Consider the following 27120-nt stretch of genomic DNA (forward strand, 5'->3'; position numbering starts at 1 on the left):
GGAAAATAACTCGTTGTAAGATGTCTGATTTATCAAAGCACTTATCTGCACAGCATGGAGAAAACAAGCCCTGTGTGTGTCAGTTCTGCGTGTGGGTGCATATGCCAGTGGGTATGTTTGTGTAGGGAGAGAAAACACACCTTTAAGAAATGTAAAGAATAATATTATCTGTGTTACTGACAACAGAAAGCATAAACAGATGAACAGCTGTCTTTTTTAGTAAGGACTGCTGCACATTTGCACATTTAATGACAACATGCACATTGACTATGGAAAGCTGGTCACAGAGCTTCTTCAGAAAAATATGAAGGAGTGACCTATTTCAAGTAGATATTCAGAACTGCAATGTGCCGTAGTGTGGATGATCTTCTCTAAATCAGTTACTTCTCTTCAACGTGCTCAGTCTTTCAAAGGCCTTTTTTAATGGCTTAAGTAGCAGTTTCACTTATTCTGTGATGTAGAGCCGTGTGAGGTCCCCGGTCAAACGACACGTGCTGGACAGTTACGAATAGAAACATTACAGGGAGGAAGAAAGCAGGGCATATGTTTTAAATTAAAAGGAAATGCATGGGAAGCGATTTGCAGGATAACAAAATAAAGAAATTAAAGCTCCATTCCATAAAGTATACATTCTCACCCTCCTGAACTGGAGCAATTGTCATATTTCCGATAGGTGAGGAATGCTTGGCTGTTGTAAGAAGTCTTCTGCCCATAGGTCCCCTCGTCACTCATTACATGCCCTGCGTAGTATCTTAACCACTGGAAATCCCCTGCCACAGCTGGCTGTCAAAGTTATCTCCTCAATAAAAGAGATTTCTATATTTAAAATGCAAATGCAACATTGCAGGCATGGGTGCAGCTGCAGGGAGGTGGGGAGGGTCATGAGTGGCGCGGTGATGTGGGGCCAGACTCACACAGGCAGCACTTGGAGATGCTGCTGGTGTGAGGATGTGGTGCTTGGACACCTTGTCCCCCATTGTACATTGGCTTTTATAACATGTGAGCCTACAGAGTTTCTCAGTCATTTTAGGAGACAGAAAAACCACAGCTCAGACCCTCCCTGTAAAGCCTGACGATGCAGTAGAACAAAAATCTAGAGTGTGTTTTTCCTGGTTTCCCCTTCGGTTTTTGTTACATGAATTTTAAGGATATAAAGGTGAGCAAGTTAGTACAAATAGAGCAAAACTCTCTTTTTTTTTCCTCTTGGCATAATCAGATAATCAGAATGCTTTTCATAGGTGATTTTTTTTCAGTTTAATATAGTCTAAATTCAAGCATGACTGATAGGAAATTAATGCAGCATAGTCCATACCTAAAAATACCAACACTTCCTTCGACTATATTAAGGCTTAGGAAAAACGCATTTTAGATAAGTCATCTACCTTTGGTATTTCTGTGATTTCTGTCACTGTAGTATCTAAGTATATCACAATATTTTAATATACTTGTTTCCACATTCTCTCTTGGTAGGAAATTATATTATTCCTGTTATCACATAGTGGGAAGCATGGCAGAGACATAACTTGTCCAGGATAGGGAAACAAGTTTGTTGAAAAACAGGCATTGGAGTCACACTTGCTCTTCAAGGGGCAAAAGCCCTTTCTCCTTGAACAGCTTTGTGAAAGTCTGGGATTCTTGTCCTTTTTTGAGTAAATAATAAAAGCAGCTTATTCAAAGTCAGAACACTCTGACACAAAAGCCTCTGGTAACCACCTGGATGTACATCAGGCAGATAATTTGTCCAGTGGATGTCACTGGGGCTACCAACACACGTCAACGTGTGCACCAGCTTTGGTGGGTTGCACCCAGGTGTGCAGAACCCTGCACCCAGGTGTGCAGAAGCCTGCACCACGGTGCTGACTCCAAGTGCAAGAGAGATGACACTGCAGAGGCTGTTAGTGCAGATAACAACATCAGTCAGAGCAGATTGATGCTTAAAGTCTGCGTTGGTTTAATAACTCTGCAACTGGCAGAATGATATCGCTAGGTACAGTGTCTTGCTGGAGAGTGGTGTCTTTCAAAAGATATCAAGGGGTGTTCATACACTTCAGTAGAAACATAGATAATGTTTCCTTTGGGTCTTTTAACAAACCCTCTTCTTGGTGCCTACCTTAGTGGTCTCTTTCCGTCTTTCAATACTCAGCCATCAGTATTTTTTCTCAGTCCTCTTACACCCATATTTTTATTTTCCCTTTAGACCCTTCTTATTTTTGACTTAAGGGCCAGGTACAAACCTTACACAATTGCAGACATCAGCATTGACTTTCCCAGGTTTCAAATTTAACCTGTGCTGGAGATTGTCCTCTCCTCTGGACAGCACTAAATCTTTCCTGCCAGAGATAACTAGTCCTTGGGGCTCATAGCTGTGCTTCTGCAGAGAAAAATGTTTTGCCTTTGGAGTGGACTAGATTGCACCACATGGCAGGTAATTTCAAAACATTTTCGAGGAAAGCATCCCCTTGGGGCCATCTCAAGGCCTTCATGGGTAAGGACACGACGCAGCATGCGATGCTATCAGTGCCCCTCCATTATTTTCCCAGGGAACAAAGCAGTGAGGCTCAGTGGGGACATGACCTTCCTGGGCTGCAGCTTGAAGGGGTCATTGTATAAGGGGAGAGAGAAAAGGAAGGGTTTTTCTCTGGTTTTCCTTTTAGCTCTGTAATTGAGGGGATTTATCACAGGCCAGCATGGAAATCTCTGCGTTGGCCCGCTCAGGAGCACTGTTGGCCAGCCGTCGGCTTTGTGAGCAGCACATTAAGCTGATGCAGTGAATAGATTTTTCTAGAGAGAGAGAAGTGCTTTGCTACAGTGCTGTCTTTACTAATGTACATTCTTCTGCTTTCCATCAAACAGTCAATGAAGGCTCAGGTGAAACCAATCAAAAAGAGACATCGACCTGTGACATTTGCCAGTTTGGGGCAGAGTGTGACGAAGATGCAGAGGATGTTTGGTACAGTAATTTGCTCTACTCTTCTATTTTAATGAATGTTGTATTATTTAAAGGTACTGTGGTTTAGAAAGCATTACAAATGTTAGATACTCAATTTTCTGCACCCAGAGCTTCATCTCAAAGTAACTGAGGTGGTTATTACTCTGAAAAAAATGTGTAGAACACTCTGGTTTATAATTTTGGAACATGCATAGTTTAGACCAAGTTTAGAAACACAGTTATCCATTTTGTTGCCATTATAACTTATGTTATTCCATCTGGGGTTTTACAGCTTCATACTTCAGTAAAAATAGAATTGGGAAAAATAATTGACCTAAAGCTTTTCCAGTTAAAAAGTATCATTAGTATTATCATCATGTTAATTCATGTGTGGCATTAGAAGTGCTGGGAAATCTGTCTCTCTTTTCCCTAGCTTGCTGAAGTTGAAAACCTTGCCCTCAATTGCTTGAAAAAATGAGAGTATACGTTTAGACATTTTCTCAATGGAAATGTTTTTAATTTTTATTTTTTTAAAAGGGGTTACAAAATTATTCAGATTTTTTTGCTATTTTAAACTTTAATTACATAAGCTGCGGGGAAGTAATTCTATCAACTCAGACTTTTATTTTTCATTTTGCCTAGGAAATATGGAAACTTATATTAAGCCAACTGTGAGCTAATAATTTCATTGTGATTTTGGAACAGCCAATAGATCAAAAAGGTCACTATTCACAGAGCTATATTTCTAACACTGCCCTGATGCCATGCCTCATGTTTCCCTCTAAGTAATTAAACCAGATTTTGAGAGACAACAAAATAACCATGCAAACATTAGAGCTGTTGTCTGGAAGGTGCTTCTGGAGCTATGGGCTAGTGGTAGCTAAAGAATGGATGCACAGACCAGGCAGTGAGATGTCAATAAAACAGTGAGGTCAATAAAACAGAGCTCTAACGTGGAGAATGAGAATGGAGCAGAGAGGAGTCAATAAATGAATGGTGAATGTGAGAGCTGGGCCCAGTGTTGGGCAGCTGTGACCCCGCCCAGGCAAGGAATCCCTGCACCCTTGGCCAGGCTTGGAATTAGGAACAGTTCTTCTGTTCAGTGAAGAAGCTCAGGAATATGGTCATGGTTATCCACTGTGTTCATTTTGGTCTTGTCTTGCCAGCCTCTTAGTAATCAGTAATCTCCAGTTCTAGTTCTTAAAAAGCCCCAAGAAAACAAACCACCAAGTCCTTGCTCTGGCTCCAGTCATCTAAGGAAATTGTGGTGTTGAAAAACAGGAGCAAGGTGCATCATGGTTATAGGTTTCAGTAATGTAATGAAATTTGTGAGTAAGAAATTGCCTAATGTTGACTTTGCTTAAGAAAATTACCCCAGGTGTTATGATTTTCATTGTCTCCTTGACTGGTTGTCCTTGAGAGCTTTGGTGGCGCAGTGTAGAAACAAAACCGTGGTGAAATTAATATATCAAAATTCACAGTCTGGTGCTCATGTTTTCATAATTAAGTGTGCTTCCAAATTGGAAGGCAGGAGAAGAGAGGGGCAAGGAATAAAATTAGCTACAAGATAACATTATTAATCATAAGCACTGAGTAGCAGTGTTTATTTTTTTCCAGAAATAGCTTGGTAAAACTGCCTGATCCAACTTACCCCAGTGTTCCCACTGCAGCTTTTGCACAATCTAATTCCTCCCCTTTGAAACAACTTGGCTTTTACAGAGCAGCATAATGATGGCAGGAGCTGAGGTGCTCTGTCTTTACTGACTGGCACTCTTTCTGCAGGGGAAGGTGCTTCTCGGGGCAGGAAGCAGGGAAGGGCTGGTGCTGGGAAGATGCTCCCAGACAAACTGTTAGGAGGCAGGAAAGCCGATTGCCAACCTGAAGTACAGAGACCATGTAAAGCCTGTTAAGGTTCTGCTTTGAAGTAAGCAACCTCATGTGCTGTAACAGAGCCCTGTTTTCCTGTCTTTGCCCCCTGATTAGCCTTGGATAAGCATCTTTCTAAACAATGAGCCTTCTGCATGTCAGCTTTTCACTATTCTTATTTCTAGAATAAAAGTGCACTATGTACAGAGGTTCTAGATCCCTCTTTCAAATATATGTTAATTGAATTTTCATGTTTGGCACCAGAGATGCATATTGCCCCACCCTCCTTGACAAGAAATGCCAGTTTATTATTTAATCACTATTTTTCTGTGGATTGGGTATCAGATGTAAGCAGGGCTCCTTTACCTATCTCACCTGACTGATGAGGTTTGTAAAATCCAAACAGGGTCCCTGGTGGTCCTGGGACTGTTACTGCAGGATGATAATCCCAGCACCAGCAGCGAATCCCTATCAGTCAGGAACAGTTTGAGGGTGCAGGGTGAGTGCCTGATCCACTCCAGGTTGAGAGGAATGCAGGCTGGTAGCAGTGCCAGACTTCAGGGAGCTGGAAATGTGAGGCTGGCTATTCGCCTTCTATTTCTAGGGTGCCAGAGCAGATCAGAAAAGAGAGCACAGGTGTGATAGCAGATGTGGTTGGGCTGCTGATGATTTACAGTGACAATTGACATTATTCTGCGTTGTCACAGTCTATATTTTGTGGACCGTTATCTCTGGTTTAATTTTTTTTGTCCCTTTTTTTTTTTTTGGTTATTCATTGCCAGTTGTCACTCATTTAAATTGTGCTATTGTACTGTGTCACCTTTATTTTTAAATCTCTTTATTTGCGTTAAACGAATCTGTTAATGGCTAGACTCCTGGGATTCTAATGGGGGATTGGCACCCAGAAGATTACTTGAAGGGGGAAGATTTGTGTGAACATTTTCTAGAAAGTACAGAGAAAAGGCAGGAAAGAAACCTCTGTAATAACAGGTTTTCCATGGCATGCAGAAGCACACATGTGTTATTATCCTATTCTGCAGTCAAGTAGCATGAGAGTGAATGCAATTTGGCATTCCATTAGTGAATCTCTTTCTCTAAGTTAAAAACAAAGACTGTTCACTTGAAAGTCTTTAACATCTTGCTGCTTTAATATGTGAAAGCTTCTTGTCACTAAGAGGATCGTGTATTACTGGCATTATTCCCACCTTTAATGCATTTTGCACCAGTGGGCTTCATGAATATTTAAAGCAGGGCAGTGGCTGCGCTCTTTAGCACGGGGTTGCAATCTATTGGTAAATCAGACATTCGGTGTTGCTTGCTTTGGGTTTTATTTCTGAGCTGGCTAAGGAATAATTGATTTTGTAAGACGGGGCTACTCAACATAACACCCCGAGAGATACACTTAAAAGGAATTGAAGAATGAGGCGTAACATTTTGAACAGTGGTGTATTGCTCAGATCTTCCAAAAAGCCTCTATGAAACACTCTCTGTACATAAATAGTGCTCACCAAGTGGAGTGCCTGCTCTCTGCTGGAGTGGCTTAGTGTCAGTGCAGAACCACGTAAGAAACCTGGGTTCCAGCATTAATCTCCTCCTTATGGGCCACTGAGGAAATAAGAGCACTCCCTACACTGGACAAGCTGTGGTTTGGATAAATACTGGGCAGCTATTTCAGAGGTCCACCAATATGTCCAAAGTGGCAGGAGATATATAATAAGAAAGATCCTTTGGTTGAGTTTCCTGTTGGAAAATGCTGACAATGGAGAGGACAGGAGTATTTTCTTAAAACAAGATTAAATCCTGCAAACCTCTGACTTGCAGAGTTAATCAAAATCAAGATGATGAATTGGGGTTAAATATGCATACTTTCGCTTTGAATTCCAGTATCAGCAGGTCAGCCAGCAGCAGTGTGGAAGTGCAGCACTGCCCACAGTAAGATGCAGGTTGCTAGCTGGAAGGCAGACACACAGAGGTGTGTGGTGTGCTCTCAGAGTGCTTCCCCTGCAGCCTAGCAGTGTCCAAGGAGGTGAGGAGGCCACCTCCAGAGTGCTCCTCTGCCTGGCCCTTTCTCCCTGTGGGAGGCTGCAGGTGGAGGAGAGAGGCAGCAGTTCCCTGGGAGGAGGTTGCCTAACCCTGAGACGGGTCACTTGAGGGTTGTGACAAAAAAGTGGGGTCAGTGACAAAAGGGGTCTAAATGCCCCTGCTGCTTCCTGCAACATGGTCCCACTCACCCCAAGGACTCCTTCTTGGCTGGGTGTGAGATGTCATGCTCTGCAATAGACACCATAGTCATGGTAGGCAACTTTCCTCCCTCCTCATGAGCCTGGCCCACATTGGAGGGGCCTTTTCCTTCCTTGTGAGTGCACAAGGATCCCACTGGGCAGGTTCAGCTCAGGAGAAGATGCTGAAGCCCTTCTGCAAGGACACTGATGACCCCAGGCTGGGAGCTTGGAGGAAGGAGCTTGGCTTGTTCAGTGTGTGGGTCGGTGGGGAAGGAAGGAGCGCTGGCCCCAGTGCTGTGCAGCTGGGCGGCATTCCCGGGTGAGGTGGTGACACTGCAGCATAATTACAGCAGGTCCCCTGTGTCCTGTGCTTCTGTCCACACGGCTGGGACAATAAACTCCACTTACCCGCAGCAGGCAGGCACATACACATACAAAAGATATTACGAAGATGAACCATTTCAGTCCCTCATTTCATATTTTACTGCTAATCACCGGTGCATTTAGTGTGGGTAAATGCTCCTATAAGGCAAGCGAACAGTCAGCAGCACGAGGAGGGTGAAACTGCATTCTCATGCAAATAAGTGGCTCTGTACATGGGATGTATCTGTGCAAATCATGCAGCTGCCATCTGCAGCGACCCCTGCAATCCATACTGCCCTAACAATCAATATTTATCTTTATTATAGTATAGAAAGAAAACATGCAAAAGAAACTAATGATTTTGCCAGCTTCTCGATCCACACAGCAATTAGGTCAGTCAGCTTTGAGTCTCTTCCCCCTTCCATCAGTTGCTCTCAAGCAGAGGATTTGCAAACAAGATGCTGTACTGCTATAAAAGTACTAAAAGGTAGTTTGAAGTCTCACATACATTACACGGGTATTGGCTGCTTCGTGTTCAGCAGTGTGTATAATAACTATGTGTGACCTACTTGTTCCAGATGCAGAAACAATGAGCTGCTTTAACATCTGCAATGTCCCAAGCATTATACAGTAGATACATTGCTGTTTTCTGCTGCTTTTCTTTCTCTTCTAGAGAAAAAGTAGATCTTTGCTCATACCTAGGCATAACACTTAAACATACACATTGGACTTGTGCTTCAAATAAACAGAGGAATGGAATCAAATCCTTAAAAATACACAATTCTGCAAAAACTTGAATTTCTCTCTTTAACTTGAGATCATACCTAAGGCATGAAGTGAAGATGCTGCTGCATAAATCTTCACATGGAGCTCAGTAGTCATGTCTAGTAAGAGTCCAGGAAAGGGTTTGCAGAGGGAAGTAAAGGCACTGCAGCACAATCTCTGCACTGCACAGCAGCAGATGACCAAGCAGGTTGCACCTTCTCACACCCGTATCACTTATCTTAGCCTCAACCTGATAGCAGAGCTACCTCCAGTGCCTGCCCAGAAATGAGCCCACTGCTGTCTCTGTTAACTGGTAATGTTTCATTTGGTGCACGTGCTATGGTTAAAAGATTTTGAAATAAAAGGAAAGCCGCTGACTTCCAGGGAAACTGTTGAGATGACATGTTGAGGTAAGTGTAGAGACACTGTGCAGGGCTAGGAGTCAGCAATACTGGAAAAAGTGTAGCCTGAGCAACTGGAAATTAGTCAATGAAGGGTTTGCCATGAAAGACAAAACATGAGGAATATTAGAAAAAGCGAGATGACGCCTACCTGTCTGTATGTTATGTTTTAATTACAAAGCCTTCTCTGAGAAAGGGCCAGGTTGGAGGCTTTTATAGGAGGCTGGTCAGCCAGATCCTGCTGCCTGGAGTATGAGAGCTGAACAGACAACCCAGCCCTGTTTCTCCATTTGGGACTTGGAAAAAAAATGCCACATGAACGGACACAAAAGTGGGAAAACTAGCAAAATACAAAATTGTAGCTTGAGTTGCTGTCCACAGCACAAACAAGAACAATGTTGCAGCAGCTCCAGCTTAGGTGAAAGATTTGGCTCATTAGAAACCAGTGTCTAGACATCATGTTAGGGTCAGGATATAAGATCCCCAGGTAAGCATTGCACAAATGCCACGGTTCCTGTCAGGTTTCTCTCTGTCAAGCTGCTGAGATACTGTAGGACTCTTTCAGAGGGCAATTCCAACCTAAACTGGCCTAGGTGTAAAAGTGACTTTGTACCCAACCATAAACAGGGAAAGATCCCCGCAGACTTCAAAAAGACCCTAAGTCAATCCAAAAGTAAGTGGGTTTCCTCTTTCTCAGGAGTCTGCAGAAGGAGCCAGGAAAGGTGTGGAAAAAACAGCTTTATCTTCAGCAGCTCCAAGAAAAGCTTGTGGTCCAGTTCTCCAGACGAGGATGAAGGAATGAGCACTTTGTGTTTCTAAACTGATTGCACTACTAGTGGCCATGCTAGAAAGTTAAAGCTTGGAAAAATGATGGCTTGTTTGGCCATCTGGTGAAGTTGTTTTACTCTCTCTCTCTCTCTATATATATATATATTATTTGGGTTTAGTTAAAACCAGCCATTTTTCCCAGTCAGGTGAGTTTCACAGAATCACTTTACCATCTCTGCATCCTTCATCCTGTGCCAAAATAGGCTATTTAATTTTGAAGTGAGACTGATTCCCAACTCCTTTAGGATGATGGTTGGGAGACTTTGACCTTTCTACCCATTGAGTCAACACAATCCTTCAGAGGCTTACGTTCATTTGAGTAAGTCCTGCCTTTCCAGATTCTCAGGATTTATTTTCTTAATAACATTCTTTAAAAAAAAAAAAAGAAAAGAAACTTGTTTTAACATAAGCCAAGATTGTCTGGAGTTACTTATACTTCATAGTGTTTTATTACCAGTACACTTTGGAACACTCTGGTAAATAATTCAGCCTACACAAAGAAATTGGCTATATTTTCTCTATACATCGAGGAAGTCTGTCGTGTAGACTATATATCATGGGTCTAAATGTTCTCAGATAAATGCAAACCCACATTGTATTCCATCTGTACTACTCACCCAACTGGGTTTTTAAGGACCCCATATGACACATCCATCTCTTATCCAAAAAACTAGAATCCCTAACATTTGGTTTTGTAATAAAAAAGGCATTTTTTATCTTTTGCAATTACAGCAAAACCTGCTGTGTGTCCAGGGAATAATACTCTATACAGTCATAAAGCTTACAGATTTTTTTTTTCCTTAAGCTCCTCTTTTCAGATGCTCGCCCAAACTTGGTTTTCAGTTCAGAAGGTGAACTTCCAACTTAGGGAAGTCAATGAAAGTTATCCCACTGACTTCAGTGAAACAAAAGTTCTCTCCCAGTTTGATAACTATGGAGTAACTTCTCAGTAGCCTGTGGAGCCTTTTGCTGGTAGAAGGGAGAACAAACTCAGTTGGAGTGTGAATGCTCTGTCAGTCACACAGTGCAAAGGAATAACTTGGAAATTGTGATGATAAAAGCAGAATTTGCCTTACTGACTGCTTCAATTGCTTCAGAGGAAATATTGATTTGTCAAAAGCCAAAAATAGCGTCTGAGATTTTGGGGGGTTTTCATGTCTTACCGTGCCATGCTCTTGTAGGAGCAAGGCACAAATTATTCTGAAATTCAGGGATAGGAAGGCTTGTAAGAGACACGGTCATCATTTGTCTTTGCAATTAGGAGTCAGTCAACATTAGAGTTGGGGGAAAAAAGCTCCAATAATTTTAAAAGCGTGGCTCAACATAGACCAATTTTCCTGTTAGGTTTCCATGGCCAAGATGCGTCTATGCAGTGTGTGGACAGGAGGCATGGAGGGATGGGTGGTCATGGCAGAGAAGGCTGGAGGGACAGAGGACTGTGGAAGCAGGGAGGAAATGTAAAGCTGACTTGCAGCTAGTCCAGTCGACTGTTTGCTGGAGAGTGGGGAGGAACTGCAGTGGCTGCCAACATTCAGGGGCTCGGGGAGGGTTTTGGGAACACTACCCAAGGGTGGGAGGGAGGTTATCCTCTCCTGCCTTCCTTCTGCCTGCTGGGAGGCTGGAAAGGCTCATCCAGCATGAACAGCTGAATTAAACGTTTATGTGACGGGGCAGCTGGAGGATGTGGCGCGGCGGCAGCATCGAGGTGGTGTGGCTGTGGGACTGCGTTAACACCGACCCGTACCTGTTTCAAGGGTGCACATGTGTGGCTCAGCGTTGTGTGGGACAGCAGCAGCATCCCCCTGTCTTTTCAGGCAATGTCAGCATACAACACATACATGTGACAGCATGGTGGAGAGAACCATTCCATGTGCACAGTTCAGCAAGTCAGCAAATGAACCCAGGGTCTGGGTTTTTTTTTTTTTACTCTCTGGTGGTTTTCAGTCCTGGGTAGGAAAGTGTCCTAGCCTTCTGAGCACATGGCTTTATTTGCACTGGAAGGAATGGTTTTGGCACACTGTTTTGTGTTCTTGCTGTAATACAGAGTGTTGTAAAGATCATGCCCAGCTCCTGCTGCTTTGTGAGAGGGACTCAGGAGGGTCCCTTTGGGCCCTGCAAGGGCAGAGCTGTGCGCTGGTGCTCCCCAGAGCTGTGCGAGACTGAGTTTGTACCCCCACAGTGACGTTGGTTGTGTAACCCTGTGGCTGGGAGAGCCTGGGCTCACCAGGCTGTGAAAGTGCACATAAGGGATGATAATATGGTAATGCACATCAGATATTAATGTACATTGACACGTAATCGTCTGCGTACATCAAGGCATTACAGCGTGAAAGAGCAAGTGCAAAGGCCTTGCAGGGCAACGTGCTTTTGCACCTTCTTTTTCCCCGTTTTCTCTTAGCCTTGTTATTTAAAAGTAAGCTTTCTCCCTCCCTGGCCCCCCATTTAGCCAAAGTCATCCCCTAGCAGTAAAGCGAGCGGTGCCTTCCTGACGGCCTATTTAGTGGCAATAAAAAGCCGATTGGCCTAATGCGCAATCAAGAAAGGAGTGACATTTATTGCTTCGGTTTTATGATGCTGTGAACTGAGCAAGATTTGGAGCCCGACAGTGCCTTCAGGGGGGAGGAGATCACCAGCAATGAATTGTATTTATACCTTTTCCAATTTCCTACTAGCGTTTTAGCAATAAATAGACTGTGTTGTTATTGAGTTTTATGTAAGTATGTTTACGAAAGCAGGAATACAACTTTGTAGCTCAGAATTACATGTGTTGGCTAAATAGATCAGCAGAGAGAATAACTATGTAAAACACTGGGAAAGCACTTACCAATTTATTATCAAATGTCTTAATAGAATGCTTCATCTCTTCCATCCCACTTTATGTTAACTATTAAAATAGAACTGCATCCATTGCAGAAGGTCGAAGGCTCCTTCACACACCCATGTAGGAACATCAAGGCCACGGTTTGTTCACACATCTAAACCATTAAAAATACATCCCATGCATTAAATATGAGCCTGAGGAAAACTCAATAGGAGCTGACGCACAGGGCTGACCTCAGCTCTCACAGCCCCTGCCAAGTGGCAGGTGTCCCTTCTTCACAGAGCCCATCTTCTGCCCCAGTCCCTTCCTGCGTGCAGGCTGCAGCTAAAAGCCTGTGTGAGATGTCCCCAGACGTACAGATTTAATTGCTATGTCTCAGCCTGCCCATTTTGTAACAGAGCTCTCTCCTGTGGAACAGCACAGGTGCCCCGGGGACATCTGTCCTGACCAGTGCACAGCACTTGCTCCTTTCAAGGAGCTGCAGATGCATTCCACTGATCTGTGTCCCAGACCTGAAGAAGATTATTCTCATCCCATTAGTTTGCTGGCAAGGACATGTCCTTGGGATGGCACATTGCAGTCATTTGTCTGTCTTCCTTTCCCTGGCAGTGGACTGTCCCTTGGGGCTTGATCCCAAAAGCAGGCAGCCACTGTGGTCAGCATGAGGCAGCAAGAGAAGAGGCAGATCCCCAGCCAGCACTAATGCCTAGTTTTGTACAGCAGCTTTCACCTACAGACCTGGATGCTTTGAGGAAAAGAGGGTTACTACTGCACCCTCCTTATTGCAAATGCAGTGATTTGCTTGGGTCCCAGGCTCATACCGGGGGGCTGAGATCTCATTTCACTGCTGGGCAGGATAACATGAGGTTATCCTGCCTTATTTCTGTGCAGGACGTGCCAACAATGAGTGAAGGAAAGCCTGGAAGTATCCCGCCAAAATTTCATTAAATAGCTAGACTGGATTTTGTTTTGTCATTGAAGGCAGCTGACCAAGCAGGGTAGCCTGGAGTGTGTGGCCAGTTCAGATGGTGCTGCATCAGGCAGCTATCCCCAGTTAGAGCCTGGTGCTAACAGCACCAAGGCTGTGGGTCCAACCCCTGCGTGGGCTGTTTACTGAAGACGATCTTTGCGGGTCTCTTACACCTCAGAGTACCCGTGAATCTGTGAGGAAGCGGGAGGCACACATGTTTAAGGATGCAGAGAGGTTTGTGGGGAGAGCTGGTCTGGGTTTGCACATGTGGAGGCAGACTTTACATTGAGGAATTTCTTTACCACCGTTTTCACTCATTTTAGAAAGGTCCCCACTTCCCTTCCCCACCAGCAGCGGATGGCTCATGTGCTGGAAGGGAGGGGGCTAGCAGCACACTGGTCTCTGCTAGCCAAAAAGCCATCATCCCTTTACTTTCACTGATAAATCAGTCCACTTTCCACTTTCAGGAATAACTTCTAGTGTTGTTAACAAAGGTTTTAGCAGAAATTTGCCATTGGTCCCAGAAAGTGCTGCAGTTTTTTATGAGCAGAAGGATCCTTCCTGCATGGCAGGTCCATGCCAGGACCTGCAGCTAGTTAAGTGTCCCATGCTTCCCACTGGACATTGCAATATTCCCACTGGTTGTTCAGTCTGGGGTGAAGCTCTGGGATTTGTGGAAACAATTTTCGTTCTTCTGCTGGCTTCAAGATAGGAGTGAACAATATCAGCAGTCTGAGGCGCACAGCAATAAACCGTTCATGAAGGACAGCCTCACATGTTTACGCAAAGACTCAGCAAAGCTTTGTTTTAGCACAGACCACAGAGACGTGAAGGACACCAGTGGTAGGCAAACCATAAAAGGGCATGTATTTTATTCTATGAGTTTGAAATAAACTTCACCCATTAGATACCTGCAGACACTTGAACTGGCATGTGCACAGAATTAGAATTTTCTTCTCTGGTCACACAGCTAGCAGGAGGGTTTTTCCATGACTCTTCAAACCCAGTCATCAGCCTTGTGATTCTCTGTTTGGCTTTAAAGTGTCCAGTGTAGCAAAGATTGCTTTATACAACTTATTACTTTCTAAATAGAAATTATATTTAGAAGGACAGGAAAAAAAAAAAGAGACATTTGTTTTGCTCTGAAGTTGTTAGCATACAACTCAATGTACTGTTGAGGGCACCAGAGGCATTGGGAAGCTAGGTGAAGGTTGTACTATAATTGGTGCTGGGAATTGTAAGAAGGAAGCAAAGGAGAAGTTTGTTATATTTTTTGTCAAAAATTTAGTAAAAAAAGGTACAGGTCAAAAATTAAAGGGGAATTAGGACTCAAGTTGCATTGTCCTGCACTGCAGATTAAAGCATTTTTCATGAGCTGCAGTCTCCAGGATGACTTCTTGAAAACTGGAGGAGCATGAGACAAGCTCCTCACTGAGCTCTGGGAAGCAGCCAGTGCCCAGGGACTCTCCTCATGGCGGTACAGCAAGGTGTCTCCAGGAGCAGTCCATGGTTTTGAAACATCTTCCCCAAGCTGCCATGAAAAACGTGCTCTGACAAATCCGTGTGTATTTTTAAGCACTGCCAGTCAGTCCCTGCTATGCAGCAGCAGCAGCGTGGCAGCTGTAGCCCAGGCTCCTGGCTCTGTCTCCAGCTACACTCCTAGAGTAGTGAATTTGGTATGCAAGGAAGGCCATCAGTAAATATATTCACCACTTTAGCGCATTTTAGCTTGACATATGTCCAGTAAACAATATTTTGGGCTCTTGCAGTAAAAAAAAAAAAAATCACCTGATTATTCAGTGCTTCCTTCTGTTATGATGCTTTGGGGTCCTTCAAATCATTTTCATTATGCACTACATAATAATAAAAATCTCCATGCAGTATGCTGATAATTCTGTGCATGGTCTCTGTGATTTCTAATTGTTTGAATAACAGGATGCTATTGAAATGCCATGCAGAAACATTGCATCACCCTGAGGGAATCAAGCTTTTCTCCTTTTACTCCTGGTGAAGATAAACATTTGAACAGTTGATAGAGGTAAAATATCCCAGGGAAGCCACCGCGCAAAGTAGACATGCTAAAGCCCTTAGTGCAGAAGCAGGGCTACAAAGGACAAAAAGGAAAAATAAATTAGATAAATAAATAAATAAATAACAACCAGTGAATGGAAGGCACTCGAAATAAGCCATGCTTTTCTTCTCTTGTGATCTTAAAGCAGAAGAGAAGCACTAGCAGGCCCAGAAAAGAAATACTGCATGCTATTTTTGTGCTGCCATTATAAAATATGTATTGTTTATTGTTCTGCACTGCAGCTAAAGTTTTGCATCAACCTCAAAAATTACAGCAAAATTTGTTTTGAAGGAGACACGCCGAGTCTCTATTCTTTAAGCCTCTTAATGATGTTCTTAAGAGTGCAGTGATAGGATTTCAGTCTCCTGGCAAGCACAGACAGGTTGTAGGGTATGATTCATAGAAAGTGTAAAACACTGTGTGCCAGTGTGCATGATGAATATATTTGATATATATGTATGTCAGCATACCTGATGTTCAGTGCATGCCAAAGCAGGCAATGATGCCAGGCAGTTTTGTCATCCGTTGGGTGCCATCCTCTTGGGCTGTGTTCCACGTGCTGCAGAGACCACCGTGGGGTACCTGAGTTTGGCCAGACTACCAAAAGTCTCTGTTGACCCTGCCTTGAGGGTGTCAGGACTTTGAAACATCCTGTTTAACTCTCTGTTAAAGGGGTGTAAAGATGCCAGGCCATTGCTGCTGTAGGGCTGTCTGAGATCACTGTAGAGCTCACTGGTGGGCTTGGAAATGGGCTGAGGGGCAGCGGCAGAAGCTCGGATTTATGGGGTCCTTTTGACACTCACGTCAAAACAGAGGTGTGTCCAAGCCCCCCGGAGCAATCCAGTTTAGCTGCCCGTGTGTGCGGGTGGCTTTGTGGGTGGGTGGTGTGCTGAGGTGGGTACAGAGGTGGCTGTCACTGCTTGCCAGTGAAGGGCTATCACAGGCTGTGTGTTTGAACAAGGTGTGATGCTAGTCTGAACAGGCTACCTGAGCTCCCAGAGGCTCACCTTGCCCAGTCCCTGCCTAGGGCTTGTTCAAGTGTCTCTGCATGGTGTGTTGAGGCATTAAACACCCCCAAAGCTGCCTGGGTACATGAGATCTCCCACCAGCCTCCTGACACACAGCTGAACCGTGCTACAATGCCTGTTCCAGTGTCAAGGCGTAATGTTAAGCCTGGCTTCATTTCAGCTTGCCTGCTGGTAGTGTCAACAAAGATGCCCTGTGTACCAGAAAGAAAAACCTTGCAGGAATCCAAATGATAGAGAAGGCATTTGGGACTGATTGCCAGGCTCTTTATGCAGCCGTATACTGCCAGGTTTGCTTTAAATGGGCACTTATTGTCGTACTCGGAGGGGCAGGGGGCTTGCAGAGGACTATGCTGACATCCAAAAATTTGAGTTTCTGATCACCACTTTCTAGTCAGAGCAGAGGAAGATAAGAAATGTCTCTGGTGGAAATATCATAAATGTACAACTGTGTTTTTATGTATACACTGTTTTGTGGCAAAGGAAAGGCTTTGGGCATTTTTATGCTGCAAAATGTTGTTGGGTTTTTCATTGCTTTTTTTATTTCTTTTTTTCCTGGAGAAAGTGTATAACGTTTAAAATGACTGCAGAATGGAACTTCACCTTCCCTGTAAAATAGTGCTCTCTGAGACATGGTGGGATCTCACACTTGACCAAATTAGCATATGAGCTCTGACTAGTAAAAATAACACTAGATTTGCATTTTCACATTTTTAGCTCTTGCTTCCCTGTCTCTTTGGTTTTATGCCTTTTTTCTTGACTGACAATTCTCTTTGTGGCAGATTTATTGCTGTTCTGCTGTTTGGGCCCTGTAATCAACTAGACACTTGGCTGAAGACGTTAGTCATTTCATTAAGTACTTCTCATTCAGATATCTCAGGCACAATTTTCTGTTGCTCTGGTTCCAAAAAGCAAATGACCCATGGCCAGCAAAGTCTAAATATGAATCTTTAATAAACAGAGGTAGTACCAACAATGCTCTCAGGTTTCCAAACAGCAGAGGGCTAATTAAAAGACGCTGAATGGGGAAGAACTGCCATTGGCATCTCACAATGACAGAAATGTGCCTGCATCTGTTCCCAGTGAAACCGCTCTTTTGGAAGCATTGTCTCATTTATCCTCGTTGCTTCCCATCAGAGCTACGTGGGAAACCTTCCTCATACTACGTGCAGATATTGCATAGTCATTTTTTTTTTAATTATTTTTCAGTAATACATTGCTGGAAACAAAGACCCAATAGTTGTTCTTATAGGAGTAAAGATAAAGCATGGAGTGCGTTTCTTTTTGTCATCACTGTGTCACTAATGATTATATTCTGTTCATGAACTAAGGAAATAGAATTACAGCATTCCCCTACCTTTCATGGGCAAAGAAGCATTCTCTCATTTTATTGAGACTCCTCCTTAAAATGCAGTTCCTCCTTCCAGGGACAGTTCTTCATAGCCGTGACTCCTCTCTTCAGTATCTTGCTCTCTGCAGGCAAAGGTATTCTCTGTGCCCAGAAAATAATACCATATGTTATTTGCAGAAGTGTAGGGACTTACGAGACTGTGCACTCACCTGTGCCTGGTTTATTGACCCCATTAATTTTTATGGAGACTGATTCAACAGAAAGCCCAGTTGGCTGTTCCAGCTTGGCCAAGCAGCCTGGTGCAGCCCATCACCACCACTGCTGGCACATAGACCAGACTGAGGGCTGGGCAGCATTTCTTCAGGATCTGGGCTGGAAAGGAGTTCTTTGTGCTTTTCTCTCATTTCTCTGGGGAGGGGAGAAGCATGTTAAACAGGTGAAATAGTGATGATCACTCCCAAAATGCCCGTGGGTTCCTTTGTGCTGTTGAGCACCCTCTTTGCAGTTCCTCCCTTGACAGAAGCTCCCAAAGCTCACAGACCGGAGTGCAGCAACACACAGCCCACAAGGAGGTGCCTGTCAGCATCTCACCTGCCTCAGGCTAAGCTCAGTTCTGCCAGCTCTCCCCCAGGCGTCCTCCTGGGCCTCTCCTGCATCTTATCTGCAGAGCTGCACCTCTTCCTGCAGACACCGTCTGGTTCATCCCGGGTGTGACATTCCTATGACAGGGTCCAGCAAAGTCATCAAGCAGTGCTGCAAAATGCACCATGGGGAGTTAGCCCAAAATCCCCTCAGGAGGTGCCCAGGCTTGCCCCTTGGACAGTCTTTTTAGTTTGCTTTGGTGTTTTTTGCTTCCACAATCCCCAAAGTAACCACACAGATTGCTGGATGTTCAGTTCCTCCAAGATTATCATCACATGAAATGAAATGGAATAAAATAAAGCCTATAAAATAAAGGGAATTCATTGGAGACTATCACAATGACCTGGAAGAAAGGACATAAGAAAATGAGCCTTGTTTAATGATTGTTTATAGTAGCAGCCCAAATTTTAATCAATTAGTGTGTGAGCCCATTACTTGAAGATGTGCAGGGCCTGTGGACCACCATTTCTTCCTTTGTCAGAGCAACTGGGGTGTCTGCTGACGTCTTGGAGGCTCACCTTCCTCACAGAGGCTTTTAAAGCTCTGTTTCTGACTGCAGAAGGCATGGTTAAATCCTACACATGCATTTTGTATATGTTCTTGGGTACAGTTTCATCCTGTGACCCCCCTAGGAGACCTCATTGACCTTCCCACGGTATCTTGAGCCCCAGGAACACTGAGTCAGCCTTTCTATTGCCAGGCTTTCTTCAGTGCTACACTTGGGAACACAGAAACCAAATAGATTTATTGGTAGAACTATAATCAGAAGTCATAGGCAGGATGTTAACGTGGTCAAATGGTCAAATTACTCAAAATTCGAGGCCTCCTGGAGTGCCTCAGGGACTGGGAAGCTGCAGGCAGCCAGCTAACCCATTGGACACACGCATGGCAGTGGGATGGGTGCTGCCAGCCCTGTGCATGACAGGTGTCAGGGAAGGCTCTCTTCAGGGTAGGGGACTTCTGTGTCCCCCAAGAGCTGAAGTCTTGAACACCGTTGGTACTCTTGCCTAACATGCACTGCGGGGCCAAGCGGGGATGTCACAGGGTGGTTCTTGTTTAATACAAGAGAGTCCCACTTCTGCATTTTATAATGCTTCAAAAAGTGAAGGCACCTTTACAGCATTTCATTCAATCAAATGTATTAAGTGCTGTTCATTATGTATTTATTACCTCACTGGTGGATCCCACTCAAGTCTGAGGCATTCTCAGAGGCTGCATTTGCCTAGGCACACACGTTTGGAGTACATGCCTCACCTCTTTCCCTGCAATTTGCCCTTCTGGAATTTGGTGGAGTGGTCCAAATGGCAGACTGTTTCTTCCTCCAGTTTGAAAAAATGTGTTTGAATACCGTCATTTTCCCTGATAAGAGGAGCACTAGAAATTAAAGAGTCAGCAACACAGGCACATTAATCTTCCTGATGGAGTCCTACCTTTCACATTTCCTGACATTATATTTGATGTCAACTTAATTGTGCAGCCTTAAAGTAGGATTTGAGTAGATAAGTGCAAAAGCAGTAATAAACTGCAGAAGCAAGCTAGAAGTTGTCTGCTGAAAACTGTGCAAGGGGTGGATGACGCACAGATCCTTGCAGCAAGGAGATTGGGGCAACAAGTTTGGTGTTTTTTCAGCATCCATCTAGTTGGCCCTGAGAATCAGGCTTCACACAGGAGATCCTATAAGGCTCTGGAGCATACGGTGTCATCCTGGGGGTGTCCCTTTCTGCTCTCCCTGGCACACGAGCGATCTGACCCCAGCACAAGCCGCGTGTGGTTTGTGGTGCTCACGTGGCGCGTCCTCTTTGTGTGGCTGCTGCAGAGGTTTGCTTGGAAAGAAAGGCTGGTCTTGCAGTAGAGATTTTAAAATGGGGTTCAGAAAAACATTAGTTCTCACTTCTGCTGGAACAGGTCAGGAAAGTAATTTTGGATCTTTGTGTTTTGGAAGGTATCAAAAGATGTAAATAAATGCCTGGTGGGCTCGGAAGCTCTTTGAAATCAGTGGGAGATAGGTCTCAGAGATACCAAAAATCCCACACAAAGTGTTTGCATGCATCCTTAAGCATTTAAACACCTTTAAAAATATGTCTCTAAAGCGTCTAACTCTGAGCATAGGTTCCTGCATCCCCTAGGTATTTTTGAAATTGCATCCAAAGTTGCTAAGATTTCCCCTAAAGAGCACCCTTTGGTTGTAATTTTCCTGTTGGCTTAATTTTCTCTTGACTTGAGACATAATATATATTAACCTTCACTCATTTTTTGTAGCAAAATGTAGAGAAGTGAAGCTGTTTCTTAACTGGTTTATTACAAAAAAAGGGAGCATATGGCTGATTGTGTCCCATCTGAAATGCAAATGGTGGAGCTACGTGGAAAGAATTGCTATTACTTGAGCAGTAAATGTTTCCTAATGAAGTGAGTTTGACTAAGGTGGGAAGCTGGAAATGGCTGCGGAAAGAAATGATGATGGTTAATATTTCAGTGGAGCAGAACATTCTTATTCTGCTGATAAGGAGATTCTTAGGAAATGTGCTGGAGTTTTTTTCTTATATTCTGTATGTTTATCAGTGCGGGGAAATTGCTACACACAGGGAGCTAGACGCTTTTCTTCGGGTTATGAAATCATGTAATTTAATTTATAACCACAGCTTTTCACCACTGGCCTCTTTTTGAACTGAAGATTCCTGTGTTTTGTGAACATTTGGGGTAAATAGACCTACCCAGTGTAAAAAAAAATTCTGAAAGAGCACAACTACTGGTTCCACTGTCTCCCATCACCCTGGTCACATTCCTGGACGCCAGAGGCCAGACGGGGTGATAGAGGGATTTGACCCACACTCTAATTTCCTTCTTCCTCTTTCCACCAAAGTTTTGTGTATATCCCTCTACACCTCCAGTAGTCAAAGGTGTCCAGATGTCTGCTGAAAATGGGAGGTGGACTGACTTTTAAACACTTTCTTAAATCAAGCAGCGAGGCTAGAGGCTTGACATTTCCATTAGTTAGCTTTCCAAAGGGAGAGCTGTGGAGCTGGCGCCGTGAGGTTCAGCACAACCGGTGGGCTGGAGATAGAGCATCAATTGCATTACTTTGCCTGAATGTCAGAAGGAGCCGGGAAGAGTTTAGATAGCAGCATGTGCACAATTATGTGCTCAGAAGAGCTGGAGCAGCTGCCAGGTTAGACCTCTGGCTTTGTCCCCAAGCAAGATCACGTTGGGTTTGCTGAGGCTGAGCTGTCTGTTACACGGCACAGTTGGGGGACAGACGATTAGCGTGCCTATGCTCTGCTGATGCCCAAGGGTGTCTGACATTGCTAATGATAATGAAATAGGAGAAACCTAAAGAAAAGAGTCTGCAGCCTGCTGTTGATGGAAATAATTAGGTTTCTCCATCTTAGAAGCAATGGCAAGGCTTGCTGGGATCAGTACTTGTCCACATTAGTGCATTAGTTCAGATCCAGAGCAGACTTCGGAAGTGAATCCCTCCCTGTGCGCTGGTTCACATCTCAGGGCAGCCCAGGAGTTCACAAGCTGTGGTCTCTGGAGGTGGCCCTAAGCAATCTGAGAACAGGGCTACCACTGCCCTGCCTGCATGTGCCCACACTGTGCTCTTGGACGTGGGAGCCTTCACCCTGCACAGAGCACGACACCCAGCCAGCAGTGGGCACTGACCTTCCTGAGTAACACCTGGGTAAGGCTTTTTGGTTGCTGAGTTATCCAAGTGCTTCAGAAAGTGCTTGTGCACAACGTCTTCCCTAAAACAGCACTCTGCTGGTTTTAATAGTGAGTAGCCTCTCTGTGTCCAGGAGCTGGGGAGATCCCACCAGCCTGAGGCACAGAGAGAGTGTGGTCACATCCCTGCTTCAGTCTTCGTCTTGGCAGGTGGTTTTATTCCAGGGAGGTGAAGTGAGGCTTCAGTATCACATCTTCTGTTACAGTCAGAGTGCCTCTAGTCCCTGTAATTATTTTCAGAATCAAATCATAAATCAATATAAACCCACATTTATATGTTGTTACATACAATGGACAGCTCCTGAACAGAGGAGAATTTTGTGGCTCCCTTAGTTTGCAGGAAGGCTCAGCGGCTTGCTTTATCTGCGTATCTCTTTGGTTTACAAGAGATTACAAGTGGTAATGCTGTGGCACAGTTCTCCATGTAAAACACACTTCTTTTATCTTTCTTTTTGCTTGCTTTTATGTGCCTCTTCCCTCTCCCCACATCTCATTTCCATTGAGAAATACAAATGACCTCTCAACAGAACTTTCCACTTTCCTTATATTGATTTGCATTGTACAGTCAGGATAATACAAACACATTTCTGAGATGTATTTATGATGTCATGAAAAAAGTTTCTCATATTAGCCTCTTCTTTTTTCTCTTTCTGTATCGTTTCAGGTGTGTGTGCAACATTGACTGTTCTCAAACCAACTTCAATCCTCTTTGTGCTTCCGATGGGAAATCTTATGATAATGCATGTCAAATCAAAGAGGCATCATGCCAGAAACAGGAGAAAATTGAAGTCATGTCTTTGGGTCGATGTCAAGGTAACTCTCATAACAAAACTCATTTCAAAGAATGTTTTCAGTTTTTGTTCAGGGAGAAAAAAAAGAACCAGGGCTGGGTTCTTACTTGGCAATTGTTACATTGCAGTTTATACTGTAGAGCACAGGCTGTGCGGAGAGGCAGAGCCCTCCATGGTGCAGATGCAGTGACGCGTGAGGAGGGCACCACTCCTAACCCTGCCCTTGGCCTGCCCACAGCAGCAGCAGCAGGGGACTGCCCAGCCCTGCTCTGGTTTCAGCATCAGTCACCAGTCTCCACCCAGAGCAGCTTGCCCAGAGCTCTGTCTTCCAGGCAGCAGTTGGAGCCAGACAGCAGGAATGCCCCTCAGATACATTTTGCCACCCAGGGTGGATTTTTTGGTGCTCCCTTAACTGGAGCATCATGAGGCAGTCTCGGGAGACTCCCCAAAGATGTGCTCCCAAACGCAGTGCTTGGGCTGGTTCTTTGAGTGACCTGCACTGAGCCCCAGGATGCCCAAGGTGCCTAGAAAGAAGTTTTCGAATCGTGGCTCAAGGCTTTCCCTCTTTCCCCATAAATACAATGCTTCTCTGTGCCCAGCTCTTGAGCTACTACACCTGTAACCCTTGAGCTGACTTTAAAAACCCTGTTTTTCTCTAAAATAAAAATGAAGAAAATTTGCCTTTAAATAGCTCCTGTAAATAAAGTGTCTACTGAGGCTCAGACTCTCAATAGCTTTTTTCCTTAGCTTCTGACCCATAAATCCTCAGTACATCTACTTACAAGGCCATAGTATACAGGTGTATTAAACACATTCCAGTTTATTCCTAGCTCTTTAAAGTTAACCACCCTAAGTGGCAGTTCATTTCAGGGTACATATTAAAACTCCCCGATTACTTCAAGTAGAGCAGAAATGACAACTCCTGCTTCAGACTGATATATTTATCCCAACTGCAATCTGTTACCACATATTGTTAGAAAAAAGATCCTGCTGTTTTCACCTGGCAGGCCTGGGAGAGCCTTGCAGCCAGCAGAGATGATGTGTGTGCAAGTGAAGTTAGCTCTGCCTGGGCACTGCGGCCAGGGCTTGGCTGTATCGAGTCCAGGCTCCCCAGGCAACTCAACACATTTCTTTTCACACAGACAATACCACAACAACTACAAAGTCAGAAGATGGGCATTATGCAAGAACAGATTATGCAGGTACGGTTCCTATTCTGTGAGAATCACAATTCACAGGATATGTGTAAGTCTCTTTTCTCCTTCATTTGCTAAGTTGAAGTGTCCTCATCTTCTAGTATGGTTTTCCTGGTTTACTTTAAGAAAACACTGTATTTTCATTACTCTTTCTTTTGCTACAAACTCTCTTCTTAATAAATGGGCTGCTTCTATTTTTGTCAACCTACAGATACTCTGGCCATAAAACACCTGTTCTGACAGAGGAAATAAGTACTGTAAATTATTTGCCAGAATTAGGAGACATTATTGAAAATTATAGAATCAGTGCACTAGATTGTGCATATTTTTGTCATGATATACAGGTTTAAGGACATGAAAATCCAGTGCATAGCACTGTTGGGATACCATGAAACACTGCCATAATAGATATTACCTGTCGGTGTTTAACTATGAAGTTAATCAGGTTCTTAAAGTGCGAGGGGTTTAAATGATAAATGGGTTTAATTTATTTAGAAGCTACAGTAAAATATAATGGCTGAATAGCCCTATATGGCACTTGAAATTAAAAACATGTAAATACTAGTGAGGTTTGGGAGACATTTTTTACACCCTTTGCCTGGGAGGATTGATTTAGAAATTGAATGTGTGTGTGCGCGCACACGTGCATGCAAATGTTCACAGCTCACACTGAGAATGAAACCCTCTGGGAAGGTCTGGTGAAAATGGGTCAGGTGATGCATTCATTGCTTCAGTTTCATGATATTTCTGTGGTTTTAAAGTGTTTGGAGAGAGTAGGTGTGGATCCCTGGGTTTGCCTGAGCTGCATGGCTTGGGTGAAATCTAGTTGACGGTTTCACAGGTGTTAACACTTCTTGCTGCGAGAGTCCTGAGGCAGTAATTAATTCAGCTGGTCATCTTCTGTGAGGGTCCTCTGTGCCATCCCTGTGACAGTGGGGTACCCAGCCTTAGAAACAATTGTTCTGTTCCTACTTAAAACAGTGCATGATGATTGAAACATAGAGCTCTGATTAAAACATAGAGCTCTGAATAAATGATGTCTCAGTGAGGCAGAACAGTGCGAGGTGTTAGGGGTTGCTGCAGCATGAAGCAGGGAGGGTAGAAGTTGCCATGGAAAGAAAATGCTGGGATGAATTTCTAAAAGATCAAGGGTGAGCCATGGTCCAAGTATTTCCTACTGTCAAGGAGCCCTTCACTGGTGAAGACAGGGACATGCAAAGAGAAAACAGTCTTCAGTGTCTTTCCTCCAAACTCCTGATTACCCTCAGCTTTTTGTGGGAGGAAGTAGCCAGTTTTCTTAAAATGCTCGAAAGGCTGAGGTGGTATCTGGTGACGGGCAGGAGATAGGGCCAAGTAGGCCAAAATTACTTATTTTAAGTTAGAAACAAGGCCAAGTAATGTTATATTAAATCCCTTCTCTTTCTTGCTGGAGAGCTGAGAGTGCTGGCTTCCCCAAGCCAAGATGAAGGCCTGGAGCCCATTTTCAGTGTGCAGCCTGTCCTATGCTGCTGCTGCTGTCTGGTGGATTTGCTTTAGGATGGCAGTGACCCACGTCAGCTAGAGAGGAGACAGCACAGTTAAGCATGAAGCAACTGAGTTGTAACAAGAAGGGAGGAAAGGCAGGTTGGGGATTAGGGATGAGGAGGAGATCGCAGTGGTGACAAGAGAAAGCCACGTCATGGGTCATGGAGGAAGAGGAGCACAGAAGGCACCTTGAGCTCAAGTGAGCAGGAGGACGAGAACAGCTGTTGCTCGGGAGAGAGATGATATTTCAGCCCACACTCAAGAGGAGAGGTGGGATGAAGAAAATTGATTGCAGCAAAAGGTTGTCAGGGATTGGGAGCCAAGGAGGGAACTCAGGAGGGAACTGGGTTACTGGGCAGGGAGAGCAGAACCATGGCACAGAAGAGCAGGCCTGTAGTGGAGATGGTCTCCAAGCGCTAAGAGATCAGAAGGAGTGTGGGAATAGATGGTCCAGTGAGAGATGACAGAGACCTGTGGAAAGGAGACAGGGCACCTCCCTTCCCTACAGCCATGGGAGTGATGGAGGTATCCTGAATCAGCAGTGAAGTCCAGTAGGTACCTCTGGCATAGGAAGACACCATCATTGCACCTTAGAAAGCCACTTCTTGGGGCTTCTGGTGTGGCTCAGGCCCCAGTGGGCTTCTCAAGGGTGGTGACTGTGTCATCTGGGCGGGTCTCATCAGGTACTGTCCATTGACTGAACCTCAGCCACAGTCACCTGTGCCAGCTGATGTCTTTTTTGTGTGTACCTAACTATTGCTCTGGCTTTATGTTTTCTTTTTTACGTACAGTAACAGTATGTAGGGTGAAATTGCTAGTTCATGCGGGGCAATCTACATTCCTCCAGTGTCCCCAAATGTTTGTGGCATAACCCCGTCAGGAAAGGGACTGCTGTATCAAAAAGCTGCAACAACTCCAGCCTTTCAGAATTAATCAGGGAAAAGGAAGACAGCAGTATAACTGAGGCTCAGTGAACATTCATGCATTTGCCACACAGGAAACTCTGTGCCATCCTCATGTTCTTTCAGCTGCAGAAACATTTGATGGTGAAGGCTGTTATAAGAATGTGGCATGTGCTACTTTCTTCCCACCTTCTCATCTCCTCAGACAGGAAATGTTCCTAACCATGGGAAAAGCAAGAGTTCCTCAGCCTCTGAAGCAATTTCCCTGAGCCTGCGGCTTTCTAGAGAATACCTTTGTTCTCTACCATTTAATGGCACTAAAAATCACCGAGACCGTGAACACCACACGCTTTTAAAAACATTGACTTGTATGGACAGACTTTCCCAGGGGAGAATATAGCAGTGGGCATAATTGATGTTGTCAATTACGCCAATGCAGCTGTGCCAAATGCTCTTTGCAGGGACTGTGGTGGCTGAGCAGTGCGGGTTTTTCCATAACCACCCCCGCACGCCCATCATGGGGGCCCGGGAAAGCGGCAGCTCTGCGAACAGCCACAAGTCCCAACACCCAGCTGAGTTTTTCCATACCAAACTATTCAAACCGTCTGTTCAATCAGCATCTCTGCTCCCTCCTGTTCTGGCAAGCCTGCTGATACTCACCAGCAATGCAGAATCTTTCCGTTTGCAAAGCTGAGGGTACTCGTTCCTTTGGGGGGTAAATCTTTGCCTTAGG

General features: G+C 44.4%; 1 protein-coding gene across 1 annotated transcript in view; it reads left to right on the top strand.

The window, feature by feature from the left end:
* The window catches only part of TMEFF2 (transmembrane protein with EGF like and two follistatin like domains 2), a 125678-nt gene that overhangs the window by 70000 nt on the left and 28558 nt on the right, over positions 1-27120 (top strand). The window contains exons 5-7 of the mRNA XM_039555123.1: positions 2854-2950; positions 22639-22787; positions 23908-23967. Coding sequence (XP_039411057.1) covers positions 2854-2950; positions 22639-22787; positions 23908-23967 — 306 coding nt within the window. The remainder of the gene's footprint in view (positions 1-2853; positions 2951-22638; positions 22788-23907; positions 23968-27120) is intronic.

This window comes from Corvus cornix, chromosome 7, assembly GCF_000738735.6.
Source record: "Corvus cornix cornix isolate S_Up_H32 chromosome 7, ASM73873v5, whole genome shotgun sequence".
Lineage (NCBI taxonomy): Eukaryota > Metazoa > Chordata > Aves > Passeriformes > Corvidae > Corvus > Corvus cornix.